We start from the raw sequence: 27,447 nt of genomic DNA, 5'->3' as shown, positions 1-27,447 counted from the left end.
TGGAGAGCTGAAACATTTAAATTACAGGTTGCAGACGATTTAAACATTTGTAATTGTTTCTCTGCTGTCCATGGCTTGCGCAATCTCAATTGCTTTATAAAAAGTAAGATTGTGTGTGTTTATAATTTACGTCGTAACGCTTCATCGCAGACACCGAAAACAAACTGGTCCCGTAAATTGCCATTCAGGCAACATTTAAACTCACAATATGAAAACTATTTTTTCAATTCCAAAAAAAATGTTGGTCAACTCCAAAACAAACAACCAACACAGACGGACTGTAGAAGATAATGAACAGGAAGTGGAATAAAACGTGGTAAAATAGAGTGATACTTACTCGGAGTTGACTGCCAAATTTAAATTACGGTCCACAATTGGCATTTAGTTTAGAACTGTTCCCCACCTTAATGTTTCGCCTCCCAGAGGTCTGAATTCACAAATTACATCATTCAGTCTTCTTGAGGTGACCGGTGATATATGAAAACCCAAGATTGTTAGACCCTAGAAAATTGAGTAACCCCAGTGCTAGTGCATGTCACTTATAGCCTGGGAACTGAAATACAGAGATGAAAAGTTACTTCCACGTGTAACCACTGTGAGCATACAAAATCCGAAGGAAAATTAAGACAACTCATAATAGAATCTTGAGAACTTCTGCTATATCAATGAACCACAAACCGGAAACCACATATCCGATTATTCACAGAAAAATCTTTCCTTGTGTACTTTTTAAGCCTATAATAATTTAAGATTGTAAAGCTTCATTTAACAAATATATCACACAACAAAATTATTTTGGTTTCGTCACAACGAGGAACTCTAGAATGGAAGTATAACATCCGATTTTCCTTTAACTTAGAGACCTGAATGTGTGTTGAGAATATGTTGTGGAAAGCCAAGAAAGAGTTAGCGTAAAACGACTTCCAGATACAGGGCAATTTCTACCAATAACGATTGGCATAAATTAAAATATTTTATACGATGTAACCCCATAGAAAACGTAATGCTTAAATAAGAAAATGATTGATCAATGAATTAATTGATAGCTCAGCAAAATGATAATTGCTAATTACGTATTCAACATTTCTTAATCGGTACCCCAAATCGGCACGAGCAAGGTAACACTTAGTAATCGATTATACCAGAAGTGAGAGCCGTACCACAGACAGAAAACAGACGATTTAAAGATAAGAGATCTGATTAAATCACACCACTTCATTTAATCATATCAAAAACATTAACACCTAGTGTCGGATCTAGCCTGGAACCAAAAGATCTAGCCCCCCACCCCCCACATCTCTTGAGGAAAACTGAATGTAATCTTATAAGCAAAGTTTTCCGAAGTGTCACACTAACATGGGGGATGAAGGGAGTAAACATCCTCCTAAAGAGCGAACATAGGGTAATATGACACATTTTAGCAAGACTATAACTAGCAACGTACAATGCAGATCTGCTTGAAACTCCTGCAGTGAATAACAAATAACGGAATCAAAAGTCGGACATACGTGTTATATATGAAGGGGGTAAACACCACCACCCCTGAAGTGCGAACATAAGATAATATGACACATTTTAGGAAGGCTATAACTAGAAACGCACAATGGGGATGTGCTTGAAATTCCTGAAGTGAATAAAGGAATTAAAAGTAGGACACACACATTTTTTTTTCCTTTTTAATCGGTCAATGTGGGGAATGAAGGTGGTAAATACCTCCCTAAAGTGCGAATATAGGGCAATGTGACACATTTTAGCAAGTCCATAACTATCCAGGAGTGATCAGGAGTGAAATAAAGAAATCAAAAGTAGAGTGTTTTTTTTTTATTATTATTATTATTATTATTATTATTATTTTAATATTGGCAAACGTGGAAGTTGAAGGCGGTAAACACCTCCCTAAAGTGCGAACATAGGAGAATATGACACCTTTTAGCAAGGCCATAACTAGCAACGCACAATGGGGATTTGCTTCAAACTCTTCCAGCGAAAAAAGGAATCAAAAGTGCGACCTAAGTTTTATATCTCGGCCAACATGGGGGATGACGGTGGCAAGGGTAATATGACACATTTTAGCAAGGCTATAACTAACAATGCACAATGCGGATGTGCTTGGAACTCCAGCAGTGAATAAAGGAATCAAAAGTAGGACATACGTGGTTCTTTTATATCGGCCAACGTGGGAGATGAGGGTTGTAAATACCTCCCTAGCTGAAAGGATTAAAAAATCTGCTAAATAAAGCAATAGAATCAAGTATAACCACTTTTCTGACTCCAACAGATGAGAGACGAGCGATGTCCACCTGTCCATCCCAGTCAACCTGTCAAGAATGATCAAATCCCAGCAAGCATACTTTCTTGGATCCAAAGGCCCGTGGATAGGAGATAATGAGCCAAATGGAGGAAATCCTAAAAGTATTGCGATCAGGAGAGAAAAACTACAAGTCTCGCTCCTTATCTTCTATCCTCTTGAGTCCCTATGACGGAACAGATGTTATCACATCTCTATAACAATCTGAAAGTCAATACTTTCTTTTAAAAAGCTAATCAAAGTCTTCCACTAATTAAACTAGAAAATCCTATCGTCTAACAGTACCACACAAAAACAGAAGAAAAGTCAGATCATCAAATCTGAGCACAACAAATCCATTTATATACAGGCTTTTCCTCTAAAATCTATACTTCTAATACAAGCAAACACGGTCTAAGAACCAATGTTTATTTACAATACTAGAGGCACAGTTATTGGAAATGGGTGGCGGATTGTATACTTCTAAGAATCAAACGGAAGTTTGAACCCAGTGTTTCAAGGATATACAGGAAACAGTGCCTACCAAATGTTTTGTGGATGCAAATGTGACCAGGAAGATGATGAAAGAACATCTGAAGACATATTTTCTTCCTGTTTTGAATTCACATTTGTCGAAAGTTAAACGGAACTGTGTGACTTCTAGTCTGGACATAACGATGAACAAGTACTGATAGAAGCCTCTGGAGGAAAATGTAAATTTAAAAATCATCCTACCTAAAACTACGAAATATGCACAATCTCTACATGTGTATTTCTTTCGCCAGTATAAAATATATGCCAAAAGAATAACACACTTCATTAAACTACATTTCAGTAACACGCAGCCAAAATTCCATGACAGATTCTTTATCATGAAATTCCTTCTGTCATTTACAATTAATTACCTGACTAATGCCAATAGACTAATGCTTCCTTACATATGGCACAATGCTAAGATGTTGGTGAACCTATGGATAATTTCAAAAGTGTCATCGACGTGGCGTCAAGCATTGACATTACAGAATAAACTGTTATGGCAATTATGCCATATGGCATATGAAACTGTTTTTTCTTTACTGTGCGTTTTGTGGTTATTCATATTGCTTTAAGCATTGTGTTGAAAGTCCTAACTTGCAGTAATACTCCTCATCTGCACTGTGTTTAGCTTCTGGTGAACGTTTGCACAATTTTGCAGAAAAACGATACCCACCAGTATACTCAGAGACATGTAATCGCCTGTAATTAAAATTTCATACAGATAAGTTTGTTCAAACACAAATACTCTTCTTGTAAGAACATTTTCGATTGTATATAGGATGTCTGTTACGATCATGTATTGTACACAAACTATATGACACCATGAACACATGCCCAAAGAGCTAATTACTTTTGTTACTCTAATTTTTGTTATCTCACTATAAAACTCTACGAGAACTGGAATTTGAACATTTTCTTTTGTTCTATCCTCATTCATTTTCTACTCTGTTTCTTATATTTTCATCTCGAACAACAACCAACAAATAATTAAAAAAAAAAAAAAAAAAAAAAAAAAGGAAAAACATGCAAGAGGAAGCAACGTCAGCTATTATTATTATTCTTTACACATTTCACATCAATATAAAATTATCCTTACCTTCATACATTCTTTGGTCAAAGCTTCATCTTGAACGGTTTCAGATAACCGTAGAACAGTCCACACGTTAGAAGCATCCAATTCCTTCACTAAGTAAGCACTACACAATTCATACAAATGAGGTAGTTCATACCGCCTAGCTGCTAGAAGAACTTCACACGCTTCATCCACTGATCTGAGATTCAAATTATCTGTATACATGTACCTACAAATATAAAACGGCCCATGTAAGTCTCCAACTGTGTCTACATCACTTAACTGTCCATAACATTTCACTTGTAAACTTCTGAAAATACAATGTCACAAAGAAAACATCTGGCGTATTTGGTAACACAACACAAACACTAACCTCTATACAAATGATTATATCACAATATTTAATATGATGAAATAATTTCGAGAGGGCCTCCTGCTCTCTTCATCGGTCAAAATACAGAAGACGAACGCTAACATCGAAACACATATCTTTATTTCTCCTTTTCCAATACTTTTGAAACACTGCACTGTATCAATTGTATCACGAGTCATTCTATTTAAAACCAGCTAGTCAGCTATAAGAAGAAACAATATACACAGTTCTCAAGATATATTTTGTTAAGAAATCTATTCATGTGGCAGTCTATGAGGTTATCTGTCAATGTGATGATGGATAAGAATAATAACGATACCAAAGACATACAAGACGTCAAGAATCAAGATTTTGCAGTTTCCTGCAGGCTTGTCCAAACATAGTATTAATAGATTCATTTTTAATAAAATATAATTTGGATTTTAACATCAAACTACTTATGTTCGGAGGTTATTCACTCGTTAGAAGGCATTTAACTTACATAAAGAGAAATTACACGATTTCAAATCACAATCTTATAAACGAAGATTTCGTTATTAGCTGTGTTGAAATATTGAAATATCAACAGCATCAATATAAAATTCTAGAGTTGGTAGATCACTGCCTTTCCAAGTTTTTCGAGAATACATTAGACAGTACCTTACTCAATCTCAGACATGTGAGAGGTTAATGTCTTCATTAAAAAAGTAAAACAGACTCTTATAAAGTCATGTGTGGAAGAAAGATCCAACCCTCATCCTGTAAACTTCGCTATAGCAGTCAGTGTCTCGTTTTCTATGTAGGTACCTTGCCACCTCAGGCTGTCTCGATTTATTCATGTTGTATCCCTGGCTAGTATTAAATGGTTATTTCTACGAACATTAATTATGGATATGATTTGAAGTATCTGATTCAGGAAAACTAACTGTTGTATTTCATTTAACAGTGAGTCTGAATTAATTTTATTACAGAAATTAGTGGATACTTAAGATGTAGGCCAAACACGGATGTATTTCAATAGCTCCCAATTTATTAGAAAATTGCTAAACATAATATATTCCATTGTGCTATATATTAATAGCACCAAGGAAATAAAATCCATTCACAAAACCACACCACAAACCGAAAGTAACGTTCTTCAGTTGTGTTATATTACAACTAGAAGTTCCAAGTTAAATCTAGACGATGGCAACTTCGATAAGAACTAAGATTATGTCATAAATAGTTTAATTCAAAAATTTAAATTCAATTAACGTTAATCCTACTTAACATTTCACTTTCCCGTTTATACTCGGAGGCACTACATAGGAGCAATTCGCTCTTAGCGTGTGGAAATTTGCAACATTAAAAAAACTTTACATTTATTTCATATAATCCTAATTACGGTTCGCTTATATTCTGTCAAGTGCCTTGTAAATATTTTAAAATATATTTTCTACCTTTAGTAATTGTAATTTTGTATAAGTAACAAGAATAGGTTTCGATGGCCAGCTTGTTTTTAAATAGAGTGATTCGTGAAACAGTGCAGTATTAGGGAAGGATGAGAAAAAGAACAAATAAGAATACGAGTTCTTCAATTTCTGCATTTATCTTTCATAGTGTGACAGACGGAGAAAGCAAGAACAGTTCTCCAAATTAAAGAAAGCAAGAACGGTTCTCCAAATTATTTTATCATGTTAAATAGTATGGTATAATACAAATTAGATGGTCCCGCATAGCGTAATAGCTAACGCTCTCGTCTTCGATAACAGCGGTCCCAAGTTCGGTTTCGACAGCGGTGGGAACAATCGGTCGAAACAGTTTATAAGTTTTTTCACAACAGTCATCCTGACTGAGGTTTTCCTCATGCCCACCAGGCAACTGCCCGGATGGTACCAAATATAATGGTCCGAGACCGCTTCCTTCCTCCCCAAGCAGTGGGATCGCCCAGGGACGCCGTCCCTAATATGTGATGGGCTAACATCCAAGATGCCGAAAGCTCAGAAACCTAATTCCCAATCTTACTACAAATTAGTTATTTATTGTGTTATACTGAGATACAAGTTACTTTAATGCTTAGCTTCATCTGTATATAAAAAATAAAAGCGCATGTGTGCGTATCTGCCATCAAATTTTCGCATAGAAAGGAAAATTAAATTAAATCTTTAAGTTTTACGTCCCATGGTTATGCCAGCTAGGCTAAAGAAGACAACGATGATGAGAATGAAGTAGTGGAATGAAAGAAGTTGGAGGAAACGGGAGTATCCCGAGAAAATCCACGAACACGGTTTGTCCACCACAAAGCTCACTTGGCGCGAGCTGGCATCAAACCTAGTGCACCAGAGGTGAACGTTCTTCCACTGAGCCACCACAGTCCTTTGCATTGAAAGGAGTTGCCCAGATCCACCAAATATTTCACACAGACAGATCTTCATCAGCGCGTACGAACGCCGTTTTCTCGATTTTTGATTCGAGGATCCGCGCGAAGATCATATTCTTCTGCTAGTCTAGATTATACGTAAGCATGGTGCCACTTAAAATCACTTAATCTCATTCATTTTTAGTCACAACAAAAGAAACATTGATAATATTAAGCAGCTCTGTAGTCTTATATAAGACATTAAACATATACTGTATATTTACTTTTCCTGACCAATAAGGCAAACACAACAATATATAAATTAAGACCAACGTTTACTCAAGCAAACTTGGCTTGCTCAGTAAATAAACACTGGAAGTACAAACATTTCTAGAACACAACACATTTTGAATTGTGATGACTGTTAAATATATGAGATTTTTATTTATATATTTTCCTTAATTGTTCAATGTGTAGTTACCTTACTGAAGACAGAACTGTAAAACACAGTTACAGAAAGGATTTGTTTTTAAACTAATTTCATTCTTATTTTGCCCCCTGAACTGCTTGCTATACAAAATGCCCGTATTAACATGAATACGAATCCAATATTTTATAATTTTCATAATTAAACTACCGGAGAAATTATTTAATACATATACATACAACAGCTAATTTGCTGTGTCCCCAAGAAAGGTGACTGTCTTCTGGTTTTACCTACGATTCAATATTTCCACGAATCTTGTATATACATTTTTTTTAACAAGTAATTATGAAACTCCAACGCTGCCTAAGTAATCGTGCTTCAACTATGCTTACTTTCTACCGAACCACACATTTTCAAACATTATCAACCTTTAAGAATTTCTACACCCTTATATTCGCCATCCCTTTACTGCGAGTTTATGAGTCAAAAATATGCTATTTACGAATGCGAGTAGCACACAATGACTGTGTTCGTTTTTTCCCTTTTTTTGTGCATAACAAACTAACGTTTATCTTTCTGTCTCCTTCATAATATACAACATATATTATTATTATATTTACTTACAAAAGTTCGAATTTCTCATGAAACAGATTTTTAAATATAATTTTGAAAGCAAACTTAACAATGCCTACAGAATAAAATTGTAGCATTTCAAATATTGCCTTTTCTTTTGTATTTTGACTGAAGTTAATTTCACGATTTTTCCTTCTTTTAATGTGAGCTTGAAATTTCATTACAAGCATCTAAAACTGGAATATCTCTACTGAGTTATCTCGCTTTTTGTATCATTACTGACTGTGTTGCGTACATATGGAAACCGCCTGATTTCCACGGATTTCGTGATGGACGTGAAGACATTTTTGATAACCCCTGAAAAGGACGTCCGTCAACGAGTCGTTCAAAGAATAATGTGAAGCGTGTTCGCGACTTGCTGCAATCTGACCATCCACATGTACTGCAAATCAACCGCGAAACGAGCCGGTAGGTCCCGAAAAAAGTTAGGAAAAAGGAAAATTTTTGCGAGTCATTCTTTTATTGAAGAACAAAAAGCTGAGTCGAGTGCAGCACAGAGTTGATTAAGTCTGTGGAGTCGGATCCGTCGTTACTGGATCACATTGTTACAGGCGATGACGCCCAGTGGTATCAATATGAACCATCACAAAAAGGCAATGCATGGAGTGGAGAGAAATAAATTCACAAAACTCCAGAAATCAAGGATCACGACAATGCTAATCATTCTTTTCTAACAGCCAAGGGATCGCTCATAAGGAATGAGTTCCTGAGAGTGCAAAAATCAACGGATCCTTCTTTCGTGAAGTTCTTTGAATGCTCGCTGAAGAGAGTTCATCGTGCAAGCCACAATTGTGAGAACGCGGCAACTAGTCCTAAAAGACAATGCTCGTCCTCGCTTAGCAGTAACTGTGAGATCTCCACGCTCACCAATCCTCCTTATTTCCTAGTTTTGGCTCCCACCGACATCGTCGTATTCCCCAAACTCAAGCTGAAACAGAAAGGACAGCATTCATGACAGTTTAGGACATCAAGATATCCGTGATATCAGAACTCATTTCCTTGACGCATTCCAAAGAATTACTTCATAATCAATTTTCTAGACCTTGTGAAACAGACAAATCTGAGATTACTTTGATAATCCTCATCGTGGTTTGCTCCAGTAACCTCAACTTTCCAGGCATCAGCATCATTCACGGAACTTTATTGTCGAACCTTAGTGATTCTGTGCTTTGATTTCATATTATTATTAAGGTTATTAGATCTGCGATAGTTACAACTAAAGTGGAAAATAATGGAGTCAGTAGGAAAAGAATGTGGGTCATTTGAGGACACGCCCAAGACGCTTGATTTATACTATGTTTTTGTGAAAATCCCATAGTATAAACAAAGCGTCTTGGGCGTGTCCTCACCCCGCCTCAATATATTGGCGTCATATGTCTCAACACTTCATAACTATCCGTTAAAACAAATCTTTTGGGGTGGTATATCAGGGGGAGGCAATCTCTTTGAACATCGGTGAATTCTGTCCTATAACGACTCCTTTATACTATCAAACAAGCTGTACTCACGAGGGTACAAAATCCGACAAGACAGGAACAATTTTTAGATCCTGTTATTTCTCCATAGTCGCTGTAAACTATTGGTTCTGGCATTATAGTGTAACGATTTTCAACCATTTCACCAACCCTTGCTGAACTCAGTATATCATTCTTGAGCTTTTCATTGTATCGGAGTCAATCCCAGCATCAGAGTGCCATCAGCACTTTAGAATGTAGTTGCCAGTTGTTTCCCCACAGATGATTGTTTTAAAGGCTGTTGCCCTTCTATTACATCGGTTGGTTGCTGCTTCTAAGGAGTACCGAACAGATTTGTTCAAGGCGCTACCTGCACTTATCAAACGCGTTCACGCTCTTGCTCTTGTTGCTAGGTGAGATTATGTATTGAATCCATTGGGTAGATTTTCAAATCTTTCCCGATGTAAAATTTCCTTCCCCAGCACATTTTTCACTACAACTATTCAAGTGTAACATGTCTGTCTTGTGTAATGCCAGAAACTTGCTCAATCATGGTCAACTTTAGGGATGTTCTTGGACTGACTCCCTTGTCTGAACCGTCGCTCCCGCCTTTGAAAGCCCCATTCAGTAAGACAAGGATCTCAAAGTTAGACTCGCCATTTCCACACATTCCCCTCATTCACTGTACCAATTCATTATCTCTCATGCTGTAACACTCCTTTTGTTACAGTTAAATTAACAACGTGACAAATTAATATTCTTTTCACAACAATCTATAGCTACTAAGTACAATTTTAATAACGGGATTCTAATTTGCTGTTACCAATTTATGGTGTATAATAAGTATACAATGGAAAGTCATCGATATCAAAAAATTAATAAGTAACGGAGTAATCAATCACTAACATTATTAATCAATTAATAATTCACTTAAATGTGAAAACTACAACTGCCAGTGTGTGTTTATCAGGAAGCCGTATTATATATCAGGAATTTGGAAGAATAAGAGCTCTTGTTCCTTAAAGGTTATTGATCTTATCCTTCAGCAGTTCTAAACCTGCAAATAAATATAAAATTACATAATGCATTTTGTGAGATGAGAAGATTTTCCAGTAACTAGCTCCGATCTACTGAGGACGACAGGGGTATTTGTCGAAAGTAGTTGTTTTTTACTATTATTTTAATTGGAAAATACCTGGCCTCTCAAAGGACTTCTTCACTTCACCATCTTTCACCCTGCCATTTGTTCCTTCATCTTCTCTGTAGCCATATCTTGCAATTTTTTGTACAGAAACTTATTAGGTTTTTTCCATTCATTCTGCAGGTCCATACATGTAGCACAAATTTTTTCTACTCTTTTTGGAACATTCTCTTGGTTAAGTATATTCCTGAGTATTTCACTTATTTCATTCAGCATTTACTTATCTTCCCCAGAATGCTTCTTAAGAATCTTTCCGTCGATTACTGTGGTAGGAAGTACACGATACAATGTAAAGTCTCTTAATGAGTTGAGTTCAAAGAAAATTCAAATCTATATATAAAAGGAAATGAAATGAAATCTTTAAGTTTTACGTCCCACGGTTATGCCGGTTAGGCTAAAGGAGACGGTGATAATGAGAGATGAGTGAAATGGTGGAATGAAGAAAGTGGGAGGAAACGGGAGAACCCCGAGAAAACCCACGAGCACGGTGTTTGTCCACCACAAAGTTCACTTGGCGGGGGCTGGGATCGAACCCGGGACCCCAAGCACCAGAGGTGAACGCTCTACCACTGAGCCACCGCGCCCCCTATATATAAAAGGAAACAAGAAAAAGAAGGTATATTTCTGAATTGTATAAATTTCCGAAAAGCATACACTTACTCTCTCATAGCTTCGAAGACATCAGGCTTCACATCTGGTAAAGTACACGTATTAATCCCATCGCCCTGTGAATCTTTACAATAAAGCATATCTTGAAATTTAGGACTTGACATTGCTAGAATCATCTTATGAGCTGCAAAAGTCTGAAAAGAAATCATGTCTTCGTCACTAAGATAAAACTGATTATTATTATTATATATTAAAATACTAGTTAAACTAAACAAACTTTTAAGTTAACTTCCTTGAAGAACTAGAAGGTAATTAAAATTCGGCAATGTATTATGAACAGTGATACAACTTTCTAGTTTGAGACTTCACCTAGCTAAATCACTAGTATACTCACTTACCAGTTAAGAGTTGTCAGATGTTATGTTTTTCCCGTAAGTTTTATTTCTTGTGGCAGGTCTTACATTACACGTTTTTATTTCGGTTTCTTCCGTTTTTTAATAAACAAAAAGAAATGACTGCCCTGGACACTTTTAAAATGCTTTTGTAAGTTAATACGAAGAACTTTTTTCTTTAATTACAGGAACTGATTTCTCACGCTGTGTTAACTGCGCAACCCATTAATGTAACATAGTATTCAGAGAAATAAAGCAACAAGTTGAGTGTTGATAACAAAATATCTGTATATTATACTTGACTCGTAGGATTTGAGTTGTGTTCCTTTTAGCACCGAGGCCACATGAAACGAGAACCTACGGTTTAACGTGGGATTCCAATCACATTAGCTTTCACCGAGACTTGTGATATACCTTTTTGTATTCCATGTGTTGGATTATTTTCAATAAGATTGCCCAAATTTCCAATTGAAAGGAGGCACAGTGGCTCAGTGTTAGAACGTTTGTTTGGTGTGTGGGGTTCCTGGTTCGAACCTCGGTCTAGTAAATTTGCGGAGGACAATATCGTGTTTGTGGCTTTTCTCAGAGTACTCTCGTTTCCTCCCACAATTTAATTCCACTAATTCTTCCACCATCATTCACTTGCTTTAATCATCCGTCTCCCTTAGCCTAAAGGGCATAATCATGGGATGTTAAACTGAAAAACTGAATTTCATTTTCTTTCTTTTTTTCAATCAAAATTATTCTACTTCACTAAATGAAATCATATATGTGTTTGTCATATGTAAATTCTGAACATTACAGATCTTCATTACTAATAAAACTCCAACTGACCATTCCTCTCTGGAAAATCTGGAAACCCACCTGGCACAGGAAACCCGGATTTTATTTCAAGAGTAAATCTAGTTCGATTTTCACATTAAACCACAGGTCTGTGTCTCCTATAACCTCCGAGTTAAAAAGGGGCGTTGACTCACAACAACCACAACTCCCAGTTATGTAACAAAGTACAATCAATATTTACAATCTTATTAATATAAGAAAGTAACAAAGTATTTTCGAACTCAACCCATCAATGTCTGTATCAATAATCGTATCGGTGTCTGACATAAATTGGGCGAACTTCAACTTGACTTGAGTTTTACTGATTATGATGATTCAAACTTAAAGCTCTTCGTGTTATGACAATACCTAACTCAAGGCATACTGGTAATTACAATATACACTCCACAACTCAGATTTCCATTGACCTACTTATTTTTCAAAAAGCTAATAACATCTTATAATCTGTAATTACAATTAACTCATTTATCTAGGAATCATATCATACTAATATCAACCTGAGCTTCCTCGTGGCTATATGCCTAGCGTACGCGTCTTTGGCACGAGAGACCTGCCTTCGATTCACGGTGGGACCTCAGTGGATCAGATCACATGTTTAGCTGTAGGTCCAGGTTTCATCTAGCCTCCCTGCTGAAGGGAACGTTGAACCTTCAATCTAACAATTCATTTATTTTCCGTTTTTCTTGTTAGCTTTTATTACAATTTTCTATATTCACAATCCACCACACGAATCAATCTTGAAATCAAAGTCATAATTTTATAATCATGTAACGTCCCTTCCTAAATAGTTTACGTCAAGTACCTGACAAATTTACAATCCACTTTTTTTTTTCCTTTGGTCTCTCATCAGTTTGAAAGGAGGATATTATGTAATAGTGATATTGTGCCATTGCAGATATTCTGGAAACGAGAAGTGATACACCCATAATTACTGGTTTCAGAAATTTCTATGTTCTCACGTCTATTTTTACAGGGCAACAACATCAGTAATGACCAAATAAATGTCAACTGATACTCACTGAAAAATGTTTACCGGACTGAGAACACGATGTGCGTGTAATTTTACACGAAAGAAATATATGACTTTAATGGTTTTGCGTTTGTTTTCTTGTTCACGGTAGCATTGTTATCTTGCTCTAAGTTTGAATTTAAACTAAAATTTAATGGATATATATATAAACAACACGAATGTCAATATTTATATAAATTTCAGGCACTGATGAGCAGAAAATGTCTGATTAATGTGGAATATTTTGATCCTTTTCCATGAGTAGTATAACTAAGGTGAGTTGTATAATCTAGCAAATATGCAATGCTAGATTAAAAAGCAATCAAGAAAGCTGGCCCCAGATTGAACATAAGATTCATGAATACTATGTTGCAAAGCTACTTTCTCTATTGCAGAATCTAATACACGAAAATAAAGGTAGTAATTGAATAAAAAATTATACGTACAACAATTCTCCATCCTTCATTAAAAAAATACGAAAGAAGAAATGCGTCTCAAAAAATCAGTCTTTTTTCATCTCTAACAGCACGATTTAAGTGTTGTAGTCAAAAGAATATCTTCCCCAGAACCAGCTTTGAATTTTGATATATTTCCACCTAATAATGTGGTAGGATGGATCAATTAATCAGAAAAAATAGTCACTAAAGCGACGCATACGTTTCAATAGAAATTTAAAGCCAGTAATTTAAGATTCAATAACATTATTTTTACAATGGAGCAAACAAATGAGAATACTTAGTTTTCCAAGCAGCCTGAATTCTTGAAGCAAGACAACTGGCCACTGAAACGTATTCGGCGAGTATTTTTCTCATTAGACTTTCTTCCAACCCAACAAGTCTTCCTATTACTATGATAAAATTGCCTACTTTCAAATATATACACATTTCAAATCCATTTTTATTACCTTACAGGACAAAGAATGAGTACTGAAATTGAAAAAAAAAAAAAAAAAAAAAGGATATACAATGGTATTCGTAATAGGGAATTGTGGTGGTATGAAAACAAAATTAGATTTCTCGATAAATTTAAAGTAATATATAATTCATAATGTAATATATAATTTAACCGACTCATTCACTTAGAACATCCCACATATCCATAACATTTACATGCAACCTACCTTCTTATTACCATCACTTCCGACAACAACTTTACAATCACAGAAATCAGTGCTGTCTAATAAGTGATGCAGTCTGTCCAAAACTTTTTTCTTCGATAACCGCCAATCATCTAGAAACAAAGCAATTTTCATTAAAAAAAAAAATTAAAAAAGACAATTTACAGGGTTAGTTTCTTTCTTCAAAAATCAATTACATCATTATATAATGAAAATACCGTAATATTCTTAGAGATGAAACTATGAAATTATTATTACTATATTTTAGTATGTTCAACTACACATAAACATCTCCTGATTAATCATCAATTGAAAATATATATACTCTATATATTCTTATATTTGAAAGTTTATTCATAAAACTCAACAAGATCAACACTTTCAATTGTGCTTCGTCAAGATGCTGCAGACTAACCACTAAAAAGGAAAACGAAAGAGTGATTTAGACTTCATAGAAACGGCTCGCATCTTTGTGTTTAGAGTGTAACATTGGAACTAAAAGTTTGAAAGGTTTTTTGCTTAGTGTTTCCTGTAATGTTATGCATAGTAGAAAATGAACACGTAAAACACTTAATGTATTATAACAAGTTATATTTTGTTTGCTATTTTGTGTTCTGAAACTTTCATATTGGCAAAACCTAATATTTGTAAATAGTGATATACAAACCCATTTAGGGACTCACTTTGCCTGTGCTTTTAACATTAGCTGGAACTGGCATTATGTTCTTCTACTGATGTTTGTTCTTGCATTGAGTAGCCCAAACTTCGGCAGAGTCCAATATCAACTGAATTGCTTTCCAAGTTTGATTAAGATAAGGTAAGCCGTTTTGCTCGTCTACTTTGTCTCTACTTAGTTTAACAAAAGTGAAAAAATAACCATGACAAAATTTCCTATATGCTAATATATCTGTGGAAGAATTACTGGAAACTTTTTCTCTTATCTCAAATATCTAAAATATGTAAGACTTTATTTAATAATTTATATACATATTTTGACGACGCTTTATCGTTTTGCTTCAGTTGAAGATTAAGGAAAGCAATTTCACAAACTTCTTCGAGTTCATAAAAATTCAATGTTCTAATGTTCTTTAGTCAACGTTGTAAAAGACAGTGATCATATCCGGTGACAATTACCTACATGTTAATATTTTGGTAACAAAATTACCTAAATTCGTTGTGAATAAGCATAATCAATTTTTAAAAGCCTAATTGTATTCCATCTAGCTGTATTTGTATTTGCTGAAAATCCTTAGAAATACGAGGGGTATCATAAAGTGTTAATGATCACCAGGAAGTTATGAAGAAATGATGATGAAATTTTGTCAGCGTTATGTTTGGTTCTTATGTGCATGATGTTAGGGAAGTTTTTTTTTAACTGTGCCACAAGTGACCAAAGTGCAAGATGGGTAAGATTGAGGCTTGCAGTGTGATAAAGTTCCTCCATTTGAAGGGTAATAATGCCAGACAAATTTATGACGAGATGAAAGCTGTGTATGGCAATGACTGTCCATCTTATGACACCACTGTAAAGTGGAAAAGAAAATTCCAAACTGGTCATATACGTCCCTCACAGGAGACTCAAGTCCTGGAACACCATCCCTAACGGACGATGCGGCCACTGTGAAGAAAGTGGAGTGTTTAATCCTCGAAGAGAGACGCGTAACTATCCAAACGATTACGAATGAGACTGGTATCAGTTATGGCAGTGTGTGGAAAATTATCAATGAACTTCACATGTCTAAGGTATCTGCGCACTGGGTTCCTCGTTTGCTGACACCTTTTCAGAAGCACAGCTCATTCATCTCAAGTTGCTGTCGACAAAGCAAGGACATGTGGCTTCCAGGCATTGCAGCATCCGCCTTATTCTCCCAACCTTGCACCCAGTGATTTTTTCTTGTTTCCCCAAATGAAGAATCCGTTGCGTGGTCGCTATTTTGATAACACAGATGACGTCATTCACAAGGCAGAAGAGTGGTTTAAAGCACAATGTGCTGGCTTCTACAATGACGGTATTCGTAAAGTGAAGGAACGCTCGCAGAAATGTGTAAATCTGAGTGGTGACTACATAGAAAGGGGTTAACAATCCCTGAATCCTGGTATTTTTACTATGATAATTAAAACCTTACGACACCCCCTCGTATGTACAGGTGCTATCAAACTTGAAACGTAAAGAACTCTAGATAACAAACTTGCATGTTCGCTGTTCTAAGCTAGCTATTTTAAAAATGCCAAATTTTTACTTTTAGGTGCACCTAAATAAATCACCATTTCACACAGCATAAACAAATGTTTATGTACTAAACTAGTTGTTTACATTTACTTGTAGTTTCGTTGTCATATGTTCACATGGTTAAAATTACAAACAACGAACTTATACCATGGGCGGCGATTAAGGGGGCAGTTGCCCTCCCACTTTTTTGTAACCAATTAATGTATATAGTTTAATTTGGAAATGTAAGCTTTTTGTATGTATTACTAGTTCATAGAAAAAAAAAAAGTGCCATATAACATTCGCCGTTGCGTGAGTACGTAATGGTTATCCTCCCGTAGAGTTAAGAAAGCTCCAGAAATTGCGTTTTAATTGCCACGGAAAATAACGCCAAAATTAACCTATTGGAACACAAGAATTCCAGCATACTTTCACTTCTTACAAGGATTCAATATATTAATCAGCCGCTTTGTATTTTAAGATGTTCGTGAGCAAGGAATCAAATCTCTTCTTACACCTTTGTTGTTTAAGAGTACAAAGGGCTAGTATCTACTTGCGTTGCTCTTGTCAATTTACTTAATAAAATATGAAATACGATATACGGTATTTTAACCAAAAAGATAGTATCCTATTAGTTATACAACCTTCCGTCAAATCTTGCCCCCCCCCCCCACTTTTAACGTCCAATCGCCGCCACTGACTTATACAGTAAACTTATGTGCAACAGTAAACTTATTCTTGTGATTTGATTGTTATTCGTGTGCTTATTTTCATCTTTCAACGAATAAAAAATATAAGGAAACAAATATGTAAAATTCGCAATCTTTTACTCCCAGAAGTGGAATTATGCTTTGACATATTGTGATATCCCCCCCCCCCCCCCACACACACACACTTTTAACGTCCAATCGCCGCCACTGACTTATACAGTAAACTTATTCTTGTGATTTGATTGTTATTCGTGTGCTTATTTTCATCTTTCAACGAATAAAAAATATAAGGAAACAAATATGTAAAATTCGCAATCTTTTGCTCCCAGAAGTGGAATTATGCTTTGACATATTGTGGATGATTGTTCATAATATCGGATGATTATTTATTTATTTGGAACTTAATTCAACAGAAGTTCTAGGTTTGTGTGCTTCTATTTATCCTTAAAAAAAATCCAATCCAATGACATTGGTAGTACATGGAATATGATCAATACCCTGCTTGTTCCTTGCGTTTTAATTCTGTACACTTGCTCTACAGGTAATTTTAGCAAACACAAACAAAAATATTGAGCTACTCCACTATCATTCTAAACTATGGCTAGAGGTTTTAATTATAAAGATCTAACGCATCACTATAGGACAAAATTCAAGCAGTAACTTTGTTTCATATTATTCTGTAAGTTTTAAACCACTAATAAGCTCACACTTAGATGTTAACGTTTCTCTTTTGGTATTTTCAAATTAATAAAGGAAGGAAAAGCACACGAACTAGGACTTTCTTTCGAATTCCTCCTGACCTGGAACTAAACAATGCTTTTTATTCAGATATAAACATATTGTACCGGTACATATTGTCATGAAATTGTGGGATTTATATTACATATATACTATTATATTTCATAAAAACCAAAAGCTGGAAACAGCATTTTTTAAAAAGGTTCAAACAGTTGTTCAGCTTTTGTGTTATTTTACTGTATATGTTTTATCTGGTGATGATGGCTACATGAAATTCTGTTTCAATCTTAATAATAATAAAGAAAGTATATTTGGTATTTCATTTAATCAGGTTGAAAGTTAATTTGTCAACGAACTCAATCACGTATTTTGATAATTTAATCACTGAGGACATTAAGGCATGAAATTAAAAAAAAGTCCATTCTAGCTCCAGCTAAACTGCATTGCAGAAAAATGGTGCGGTAGTAAGAGACTTCCTTCCTTATCAACACATGTAAACTGTATTCTTGTATGTCAGATTCTGTCATTTATGCTTATAGTTTGGACTCTCGCGTTTCTTATCAGGTGCAAGCTCTCTCTCTCACCCTGGTTGTTGTAAACGCAAACAACTGGTTATTAACTGTTTGTCCAAAATCTTGTACTCACAAACAAAATAAATAGTTGGTTAATCATCACTGTAATGGGAAACAATAAGAGGTAATGTTTTTTTTTATTTGATTTTCCCTAAAAACTGGACAGCTAAAAATACTCATACAATCAACGAATTATATTTATTTAAATACTACATTCATTGATTATAAAGCAGCGTAATCCAATTGCGATCCTCTCCACTTCTCTTAATATTATTTGACATTAATCTTTAGAATACTTTGCACTTGAGAAAAGTAAAGTTTGGACACTACTTTAAGTATAAGTATCGTGTGCGAACTAGACGCATTTTCATAATCATTATCACTACTACTAACTCAAATAATAATAATAATACGAAGAAGACGAAACAATATTTAGTAATAAACAAGATATACAGCATATTCACGTTATTCTTCTTGAGCCAGCGTTTAATTTTTGATACTTCTTATGTAAAAGATCAACTTCCGTGACTGACTATCTTATATATGGTTAATCATTGCCTTCTCTGTACGTTCTACTCGTGTTAGGTGGAACTAGCAAGTTAGTATAGCAGGTCTAGAATAGTTAACTCTTTCCATGAAATTCAAAAAGTATTTGAAAAAAAAAAAAAAAAAAAAAAATTAGTGTGGAGCGAATGAATATATTAAGAATTAGGATTATGAATATAACAACTAGGTAATTATTGCTTCATTATACAAATATTCATTTTCACACGCTAACTAATGTTTCTTTCATATAAAACACACTGTATACTTGACAGGTGTAATCTCATAATTTGTATTAACAATAAATTGAAATTTCTACATGAATTTATATAATATCCCTATATCACACACCTGCATCTTCATTTTTAATTTTTGAAGACTCCTCCCCATCAGATGCTGACGTGTTATTTGATTCCATCGTGTATCTGAAACGAAAAATAATTTTTAGTAAAGCATGATCACGAATATCCTGAATACAAAAACTGGGAACGGGTGAGATGTAAGCTCCACATTTCATATAACTGGTGTTGAAAGAGACACATTAAACTTCAAATCAAGGACATCAAACACACAAACTTCCAATGGCAACAGAAATCAAGTATCCTTCACCACAAACAAACAAACAAAAAGAAAGAAAAAAAAACAAACATATAAAGCTTATTTATGAATATTTTGAATATATCTACCTAGTAATATGACAATGATAGGTGACACTCAATTCCCGCGAATATAAACAAATTTAATTCAAGGTTCCATTCGCAGATCGTTTTTAAGGAATTAAACAAGTATTTCGGTTTTATGTAACACTACACTTTAACAGAAGAATCATGAAATGAGCGTTTAAAAATATATTTGTGGAAACAGATTTGAAAACACCGCGTATGCATCGCCCGATTCAAATAAAGTTCGCATCACTGTCTGTAGAAGTTACGACGCTAGTAGTTTGAACGTATTTGACAACACGACAAGTGTAGGTATGTGGAATCAATCTATGTCTGCAATGCTAGTATACAATCGAATGAATATTGTTCGTTTTGAGTGTGGCCGTACACTGGGGCTGGAAGAGATCCGCACCCGGCCAAGATCTACAGCGAGCACGGCATATCACGCTTCAGGCAGACACTAACCATTTGTACTGACCGGCGGCACAACTGAAACATCTGCCTGTATGCTTTCCTGGAGCGATTACAGGTGCTATTAATGTGAATATTGTATGATTATTTTTGAACATTCTACGTAACATGTTCGGAATCTCTCATAGGCTTTATGTCGGAATAGGTATCACTACTACCACCTTCTTGTTTACAATCTTTGGACCAGATCCGTGAATTTCTACTGGATATTCTTAAAATGAATTCCCACCAGTATATATATATATATATATATATATATATATATATATATATCCTATTTTATTCTCTCTAAATATTTATATTGTTTCATCTTTAAAGAAATAAAAAAAAAAAGTCATGCCAATATTCAAATCCCCAAAATTATCACAAGTTCGCTGTCTGAAGTCCTTGGCGAAACTTAATAAGGGAGAATCACTGGCATAGAATTATTTTTAGAAACCAAGGAATACTAGTTATCAAAATATCAACAAGCAACAAAATAGAAGAGAAAACAACAAAAAATATGAACTTTCAGAGTAGTGGCCACGCTGTCAGCATCATATTGAATAGGTTATGCTAACCTCTGAGAAAAGAAGTCAATTTCCAACTCGCTTTCCCTACGAATATCCGGCGTTGTCAGTATGGTACACGACACCTTTTCTGTTGACCAGTTCCGTAAGCTTGTTTTGATTTCCTAGGTGCAGTCACACTAGCTGTCAACCGTTCAGATCTATCGTTTTGTCCGGAGGCAGCAGCTCGTGATCCATTCCAATCCAAACAACTGCGCAGCATAACTTGCCTTGGCGTCAGTGTGGGCTTTGCTACAGACATTGGAGGTTTTCCTCGCTTCGACCACGGTCCTTTTCACACACTGTTGGTGCAGGTTATCCACTTCTCATCACCCGTGATCAAACGCTTTAGAAATGGTTCGAGTTAGTTACGTTTGTTTAGAGATTCACACGATCAGGTAAATGTTTTTGAGTTAGATCATGTAGCATCCAAACGTTAGGCTTCTTTTTATAGCCATCTTTCTCCAAATGGTTTAACCTGATTAATTATGGATTTTTAAGTCACTGGCGACATCAAGACTTTACATACCAGTCTTTCTCGATCTTTGAAAGAATATAGTCCACTTTTGCTGTGATTGGTCGCCCACTGCAAGGTGTATCTTGGACATCGAAATGTCCAGAATGAAAGCGACAGAACCATCTTTTGACTGTTCTTTTCGATAACGTATCTTGCCCTCGAACAGTACAATTTTTTTTCAAGGACCTCCGCAGCATTTGTGCCTTTATGGAAATACAATTGTAAATTTTGTGTAGTTTTGCGGAAAGTCCATTGATCTTCACGGCGCAATCCCTTACGTCTGATTATAAGAATTGTAATACTTTTTGCATTGTCAGGTATCAAACGACGTTAGGCCTGACCCGGTGCGACTCCTAGGCCTTGAGTTTTGTGACACTGACGTCATCTCGTGCGCAAAAGGCTCAATATTTTTCTTTTAAGACTACCTGATATTTCCCTTCTAATCAAAACTTGCTATTAAAAACAAACAAATAAATTAACACCACCATTTTTATGACAGACACATTCGATGTTAAGAATAATTTTCCTACCTAGAATTCAATTGAGATTAGTTCAAGCAAATATTAGGAAATAAATTACTCCAATTCCCTTAAGCAAGAGTAGAGTACGGAACATGCTATTTTATATCGTGTGAAGCATTTATTATATATATATATAATTATACAACATATAGTAAAGAGGATACACTTGTGTTTAAGCAAGAAGTACTGTGACGTATCTATCACAACTTACCAAGAAGTATTCAACTAGAAAATTGCATGCAGTTACACTAGTACAAGAAAAATGGAATCTTTCAGTTTAACGTTCCCCGATTATTGACTTTAGGTTAAGGGAGACGATGATTAAGGCAAGTGAATTATGATAGAAGAATTGGCTGAAAGTGAATGAGAGAGGAAACGGGAGTACCCTGAGAAAATCCACGAATATGATATTGTCCACTACAAACTTACTTCACTGGGGATCGAATCAGGGATGATATGCACCACAGGCAAGTGCTCTTCCACTAAGCCATCGTGCCCCCTATTTTACTTAATGATGTAACGATATATATATTAATAATTAAAAACGGTGTTACTTCAACAGCACCCAAACGGTAATGATGACGCTACGCTAGCTGATGTATTAAACCAAGCTCTTACATTAGATTCTGTAACTCTGCAAGTAGCTCGCAACCCAGAACCTGACTTGAAGTTTAATTTTTGGTGGCACACAGTTTCCATTGACAATTCTTGGAATGTTAAAAAGACAAATGAATTACTTTCCATCTGTTTCAGACGAAACAGGACTAGTGAAAACACTAAGAGCTTTACTTTGTTCAGTTCAATAAAAGTATAAATTTTACTCCAGCGAAAAGATCTTTAAAAGACCATATATAAACATAATCATCATGAAGTATTCAGAAACGCAAGTTGCACCTTACAGTACAAATTTCTCCAGAGAGATTTAATACACATTTCCTAAAAGAGTAACTGAAACAAATAATTTGAAAACTTTGCGCTTATGTTTTATGCTTCTCGGGATATGTATTCCTTGAAGTTCCACACATGAAAATTAATCCTCACTCCCAGAAATAATATCATATTATAATCACAAAAGAATAGACATTTGGCAAACAATTCTGTTCGAAGAAATAAACATGCTCGCTTAAAAAAGTTTACTTATCATGTACTATTTGCTGAACAACCTTACGAGGTTCTACTAAGGTATTCAAAAATTAGATCGCTACACAGATTTGTGTTTGTGGAAATCAGATACCAAAAAAAAAAAATATTTGATATGAAAAATTAAGCTAAGCGAGTTTTGAAACTCCTCTAACGCAAAGTACTAAGTAAAGTATTAAGGACATCGTAATGGTGGAACACCACAGAAAAACCGGATCGCTGGAATTTCCTGTTATTTATGTACTGCGTGGCTGCCAAATTCTGCTAATGCAAGTTTTAACGTTATGTAAATTAAGATTTGGAGTGACTGTTCCTGAAGGACATAATTTACCCGATATGTAGTTATTCACTTTGCCATCAATGTTCACTATCACAATTTAAATTTAAAATTCACTTTCATGAAAAGGATCTTCCAAGATTACATAAATCTATCCATCCTATTTAGAAACACAACCTGCACAGTACGGCACATATTCCCAAAATGAGATTCAATGCCTAACATGATACGACTGGCTCAACTTTTCTCATCATGGATGACTTAATGTCGGACTGTAACTACTAACTGATCGGACTACTGAAACATGCAGCCAATCATGAAAAACCTCTAGTGCAACAGCCAACCAAACAACCGACATGCGATCTGGTTTTTAGTAATATAGCGAGAATGTTACGAAATAAGGAAAGATAAAAAATAACGATAGAAACCCACCTGGGACTATCATCCTGCAGTTCATGACGGTTTATAAGACACTTCTTCATTTGCGACAAATAATTCTTACTTTTCCAGGTGACGACAAAATTCCGCGAGTAGATAATCTCCTTGATAAATGCACCGCAGCACTAACAGAAAATACAAAATAAAGATCTAAATGCTCCACACTACATTCGAATCAAAAACAGATTTTGATTTCCTGCCATCACAGCAAACATCTGTAACCCATCGAAATCAAGACTTACAATTGAAAGCACACAAACACCACGAAGACGGAGAAAATATTACAATTGCATTGATCACGATGTATTTACTCTCTTTGAAACATTTAAGCAAACCAGTGTAAAAGAACAAAATATACTTTAAAATCTCTAATTCAAAATTAATGAAACGATATATATATTTGATTAATCAAGTTTCCATTTTACTGAACTATCGTGTTTACATACAATTAGTTGAGTGAATAAAGACCAACGAATACTGAGATACGATCAGCTACTTCTTCATTCAATTAGTGAAGAATAAATCAAAATTTTAAAAATGTAATATTAACAAATGCAAGCTGTTAAACCTTAATATATAAGGGGGAAAACCTACTTTAAAAAATTAATTAGTATTCTACAAATGCTTTCATTCTTATTAAAAGAAAGATAAAATCAACTTCAGAAGAATGTATGCACAAAGAAAAATGTTTAGTTTGAAGAAATGATATGAAACAACAATACCCAGAACATATTATAATATGTTACGGCCAATGCGAAAGTGTACTGGCAGTTACCACTAGCGCCATCTATTGGAATCTACTACAAATAAATACAAAAATATTGCAAAAGGAGAAACTTTGGTCTCCTGAGATTTTTATTTCCAACTTCAGAAGTACTAGACGAATATATTACGATCTGCACTGCACTGGGATTGGAGGAACCACTACAAAGTCCTACCTAAATACAATTATTTCAAGTGCTTCTGAACGTCAAATATCAGATTATGAAGATTCCGTAATATATATAAAAACCGTTTTCACATGTAGTACCTGGTGTTACTATCCAACAGCTGCAATTATCACTCTTGTACTACGACTCATACAGTCGTAAACTAGGTTGTCCCGTCTCTAGAAAGGTTATCACGTGCCAGTCGCTTTTCTCTTCATACACACGATTCGGTCTCCGCAATTGAACTACATGTCAACTTATTAATAACATTACTACTCCTATGGTAGATAATTAGATCAGGTGTATGATCTAACAATATTTATTTATTTTTTTTTTTTTTAAAAAAAGACGTTTTCCTATATTCTCATAGTTCTGTTTCGCACATCCCTATCAACACTAAAAATACATAACCAGCAGCCAATAAATGTACTTATTGATAGTAAAATATGCATCACCAGATATACACGAGTTGTTAGATCAAGACCTCTAACGTACGTGGATTATAATGATCATGTTGTAAATTAGTGCTAGGTGTACCGAGTTCACTTTGAGAGCCTTTGGTTAAAAGGAGACCTTTAAGATGAAAGATATATTGTAATAAAACAGAACCTTTTGCAAGCAGAGTGTGCCTGCTCATCAGGGTTTGAAAAACCCGGGTTTTTTTGAAAAAGCCCAACCCACCTGGGCCCATATGGGTTTTTTCGGGTATTTTCGGGTTTAATCGGTTTTTTCGAAATATTTCAATGTCTTTGGGGTAAAAGTGTTAAAATAAGATTTATATTTCAAGATTGTCATTGTCACAACTTGCAACAATTTTCTACTCACTGCCGTTTTGAAAAAATGGCCGCCATTTTGAAATTTTACATTCGATCGTCGAGAAAATCTATATAGCAAAGTTAGCATATCTTGTGCTTCCACCGTCAAAATATCAACTTAAAAGACTGAAGATTGCGCTTCGTAGCGTAAATACTCGCTGTTTTGAAAAAATGGCCGCCATTTTGATATTTTACTTTGATATGCCGCCGAAATCTATACAGGAAATTTAGTGTCTCGTGCTTGTACTCTGAAAATTTTAACTTAAAAGGCCGAAAGTTGTACCCTGTAGTGTGTGTGGTAGAGGCAGACAAACGAGTTGAGTTGATTTTGTGTTTAACGTCTCCTTCAGTAGCGAGGCTTTATGAGACGGGACCTACTGATTAAATTTGAATCTGAACCACATGAGCTCCCTCCGGGAAGCAAATCCAGGTTACCCACGCCGAAGACGTGTACACTAACCGCTTATTCATGAAGGAGCTCGGCAGACAAACAATCAAATGTAGATCAAGTCATCCAGAAGCCTGACTGACGTTCGCCAAATATGAATACCAAAAGGGACCTATTAATTTAAAACAAAGATACAATTCATGTTGTATGAGATAAATAAATGTTTCAAAATGTCTTATATGAAATTAACATCTTCCAGCGTAAATAAACCTGCCATATTTTCTCCATGAGAAAACAGGACACCTCAGATCTCCCCCCCCCCTTAACTTTCCAACACAATGAATTGAACTATAGTCTGGCTATGAACAAAATTATAATAGGCCGCGGTGGCTCAGTAGTAGAGCGTTCACCTCTGGTGCATGGGGTCCCTAGTTCGATCCCAGCTCGCGCCAAGTGAGCTTTGTAGTGGACAAACACCTTGTGCGTGGATTTTCTCGGGATTCTCACGTTTCCTCCCACTTTCTTCATTCCGTCATTTCATTCATTCCTCATCATCACCGTCACCTTGAGCATAGCAGGCATAACCGTGAGACTAAAAGTAAAAGATTTCATTTCATTTTATTTTTTTCAAGAATATAACGGGCGAAAGTTCACTAAGCAGCAGCTGCTTTTCTCTCTTTGTACCCTGCAATTAATTGTATAAACTAAAGATGCCTAAAAACTTAAGATGTGCTATAAAAATGCTTCACAGGAAAACAATATGCAGATTATTTAAATCAGTGGTATAATCTACATTCAATAGTCTTCGCGCGTTTAGCAATATTTATTTACATGGTTGTATTTGCCAAAATTACGTTCGTCAGTTTAATCTGATGAAAAGCTAATTTTTTCCCTGTGTCGTATGTAATTGTCAGGACCAGATTTACATTTTTCTAAGACCTGGACCAAAGCACAATTCTGTGCCCCTAGCCTTTGAAAAAGATTATAATTCTTGTTAACTTATCTATGTTGCTGGAGAAAAGGTCAGCCATCTTTCCTGTGTTTGTAAATGTAGAAACACTCAAAGCCATCTTTTTTAATATTCCGGAGAGTATCCAAGTTTCCATCAAGTTCACTGGAAAAAGTAGCATTGCAAATTTCGCTCGCTATCAAGTCGAACAGAGTGGTGTAATAACTTCCTCGAAACTGTGACATGCAACAGCGTACTGTACATTCACTAAGTACAGGATTCCCAGCCATTTTCACTTTTCGAATAAGCTGATATTGATAGTAGAAATGGAACGGAGTTAAAATACGGGACATTTCCCTGTTCCGGCTAAATTTACGGGAACGCGGGACGCTCGGGCCCTAAAACGGGACTGTCCCGTTTTTTACGGGACGTATGGCAGGTTTAAGCGTAAAATAAATAGTTTTATTGTTGAAGTATTCATTTCCGATCCTTCTGCTTTTAATTCGGGAATTTCCCGAGCACTTCTTTCACGTCGTGTACATCAAAACTTTCACTAGTACGGAAATTTGAACTCAGCACTTGACATAGTAAGCGTTACATAGTCTTCGGAACCCCGAGCATTAAGCTTCTTAAATTTGACAAGAATTTTTACGCTATTGCTGGTGTTGATTCTACAGAATGTTTATTTGAAGAGTAGCAACAAATGACTGAAATAAACTGTTATTGTTCAACCAAATTTTAGTTGAAAA

The 27,447-nt window shown here is 35.4% G+C and overlaps 1 protein-coding gene across 3 annotated transcripts in view; it reads right to left on the bottom strand.

The window, feature by feature from the left end:
- The window catches only part of LOC145674627 (uncharacterized), a 42,598-nt gene that overhangs the window by 5,014 nt on the left and 10,137 nt on the right, over nt 1-27,447 (bottom strand). For 2 of the 3 annotated variants that reach the window (XM_081744850.1, XM_081744843.1), the window contains exons 2-6: nt 23,612-23,742; nt 19,395-19,468; nt 14,275-14,384; nt 10,962-11,104; nt 3,921-4,125 (exon numbers count right to left, since the gene is read on the bottom strand). In XM_081744850.1, coding sequence (XP_081600976.1) covers nt 3,921-4,125; nt 10,962-11,104; nt 14,275-14,384; nt 19,395-19,468; nt 23,612-23,661 — 582 coding nt within the window. In that variant the 5' untranslated portion in view covers nt 23,662-23,742. The remainder of the gene's footprint in view (nt 1-3,920; nt 4,126-10,961; nt 11,105-14,274; nt 14,385-19,394; nt 19,469-23,611; nt 23,743-27,447) is intronic. The other variant, XM_081744852.1, reaches the window with a different exon arrangement.

The sequence above is a fragment of the Thermobia domestica genome, chromosome 2 (genome assembly GCF_964235325.1).
Source record: "Thermobia domestica chromosome 2, izTheDome1.hap1.1, whole genome shotgun sequence".
Classification (NCBI taxonomy): Eukaryota; Metazoa; Arthropoda; class Insecta; order Zygentoma; family Lepismatidae; genus Thermobia; species Thermobia domestica.
Note: the sequence above shows the minus strand (reverse complement) of the source record. Positions and strands in the feature narration are given on the sequence as shown.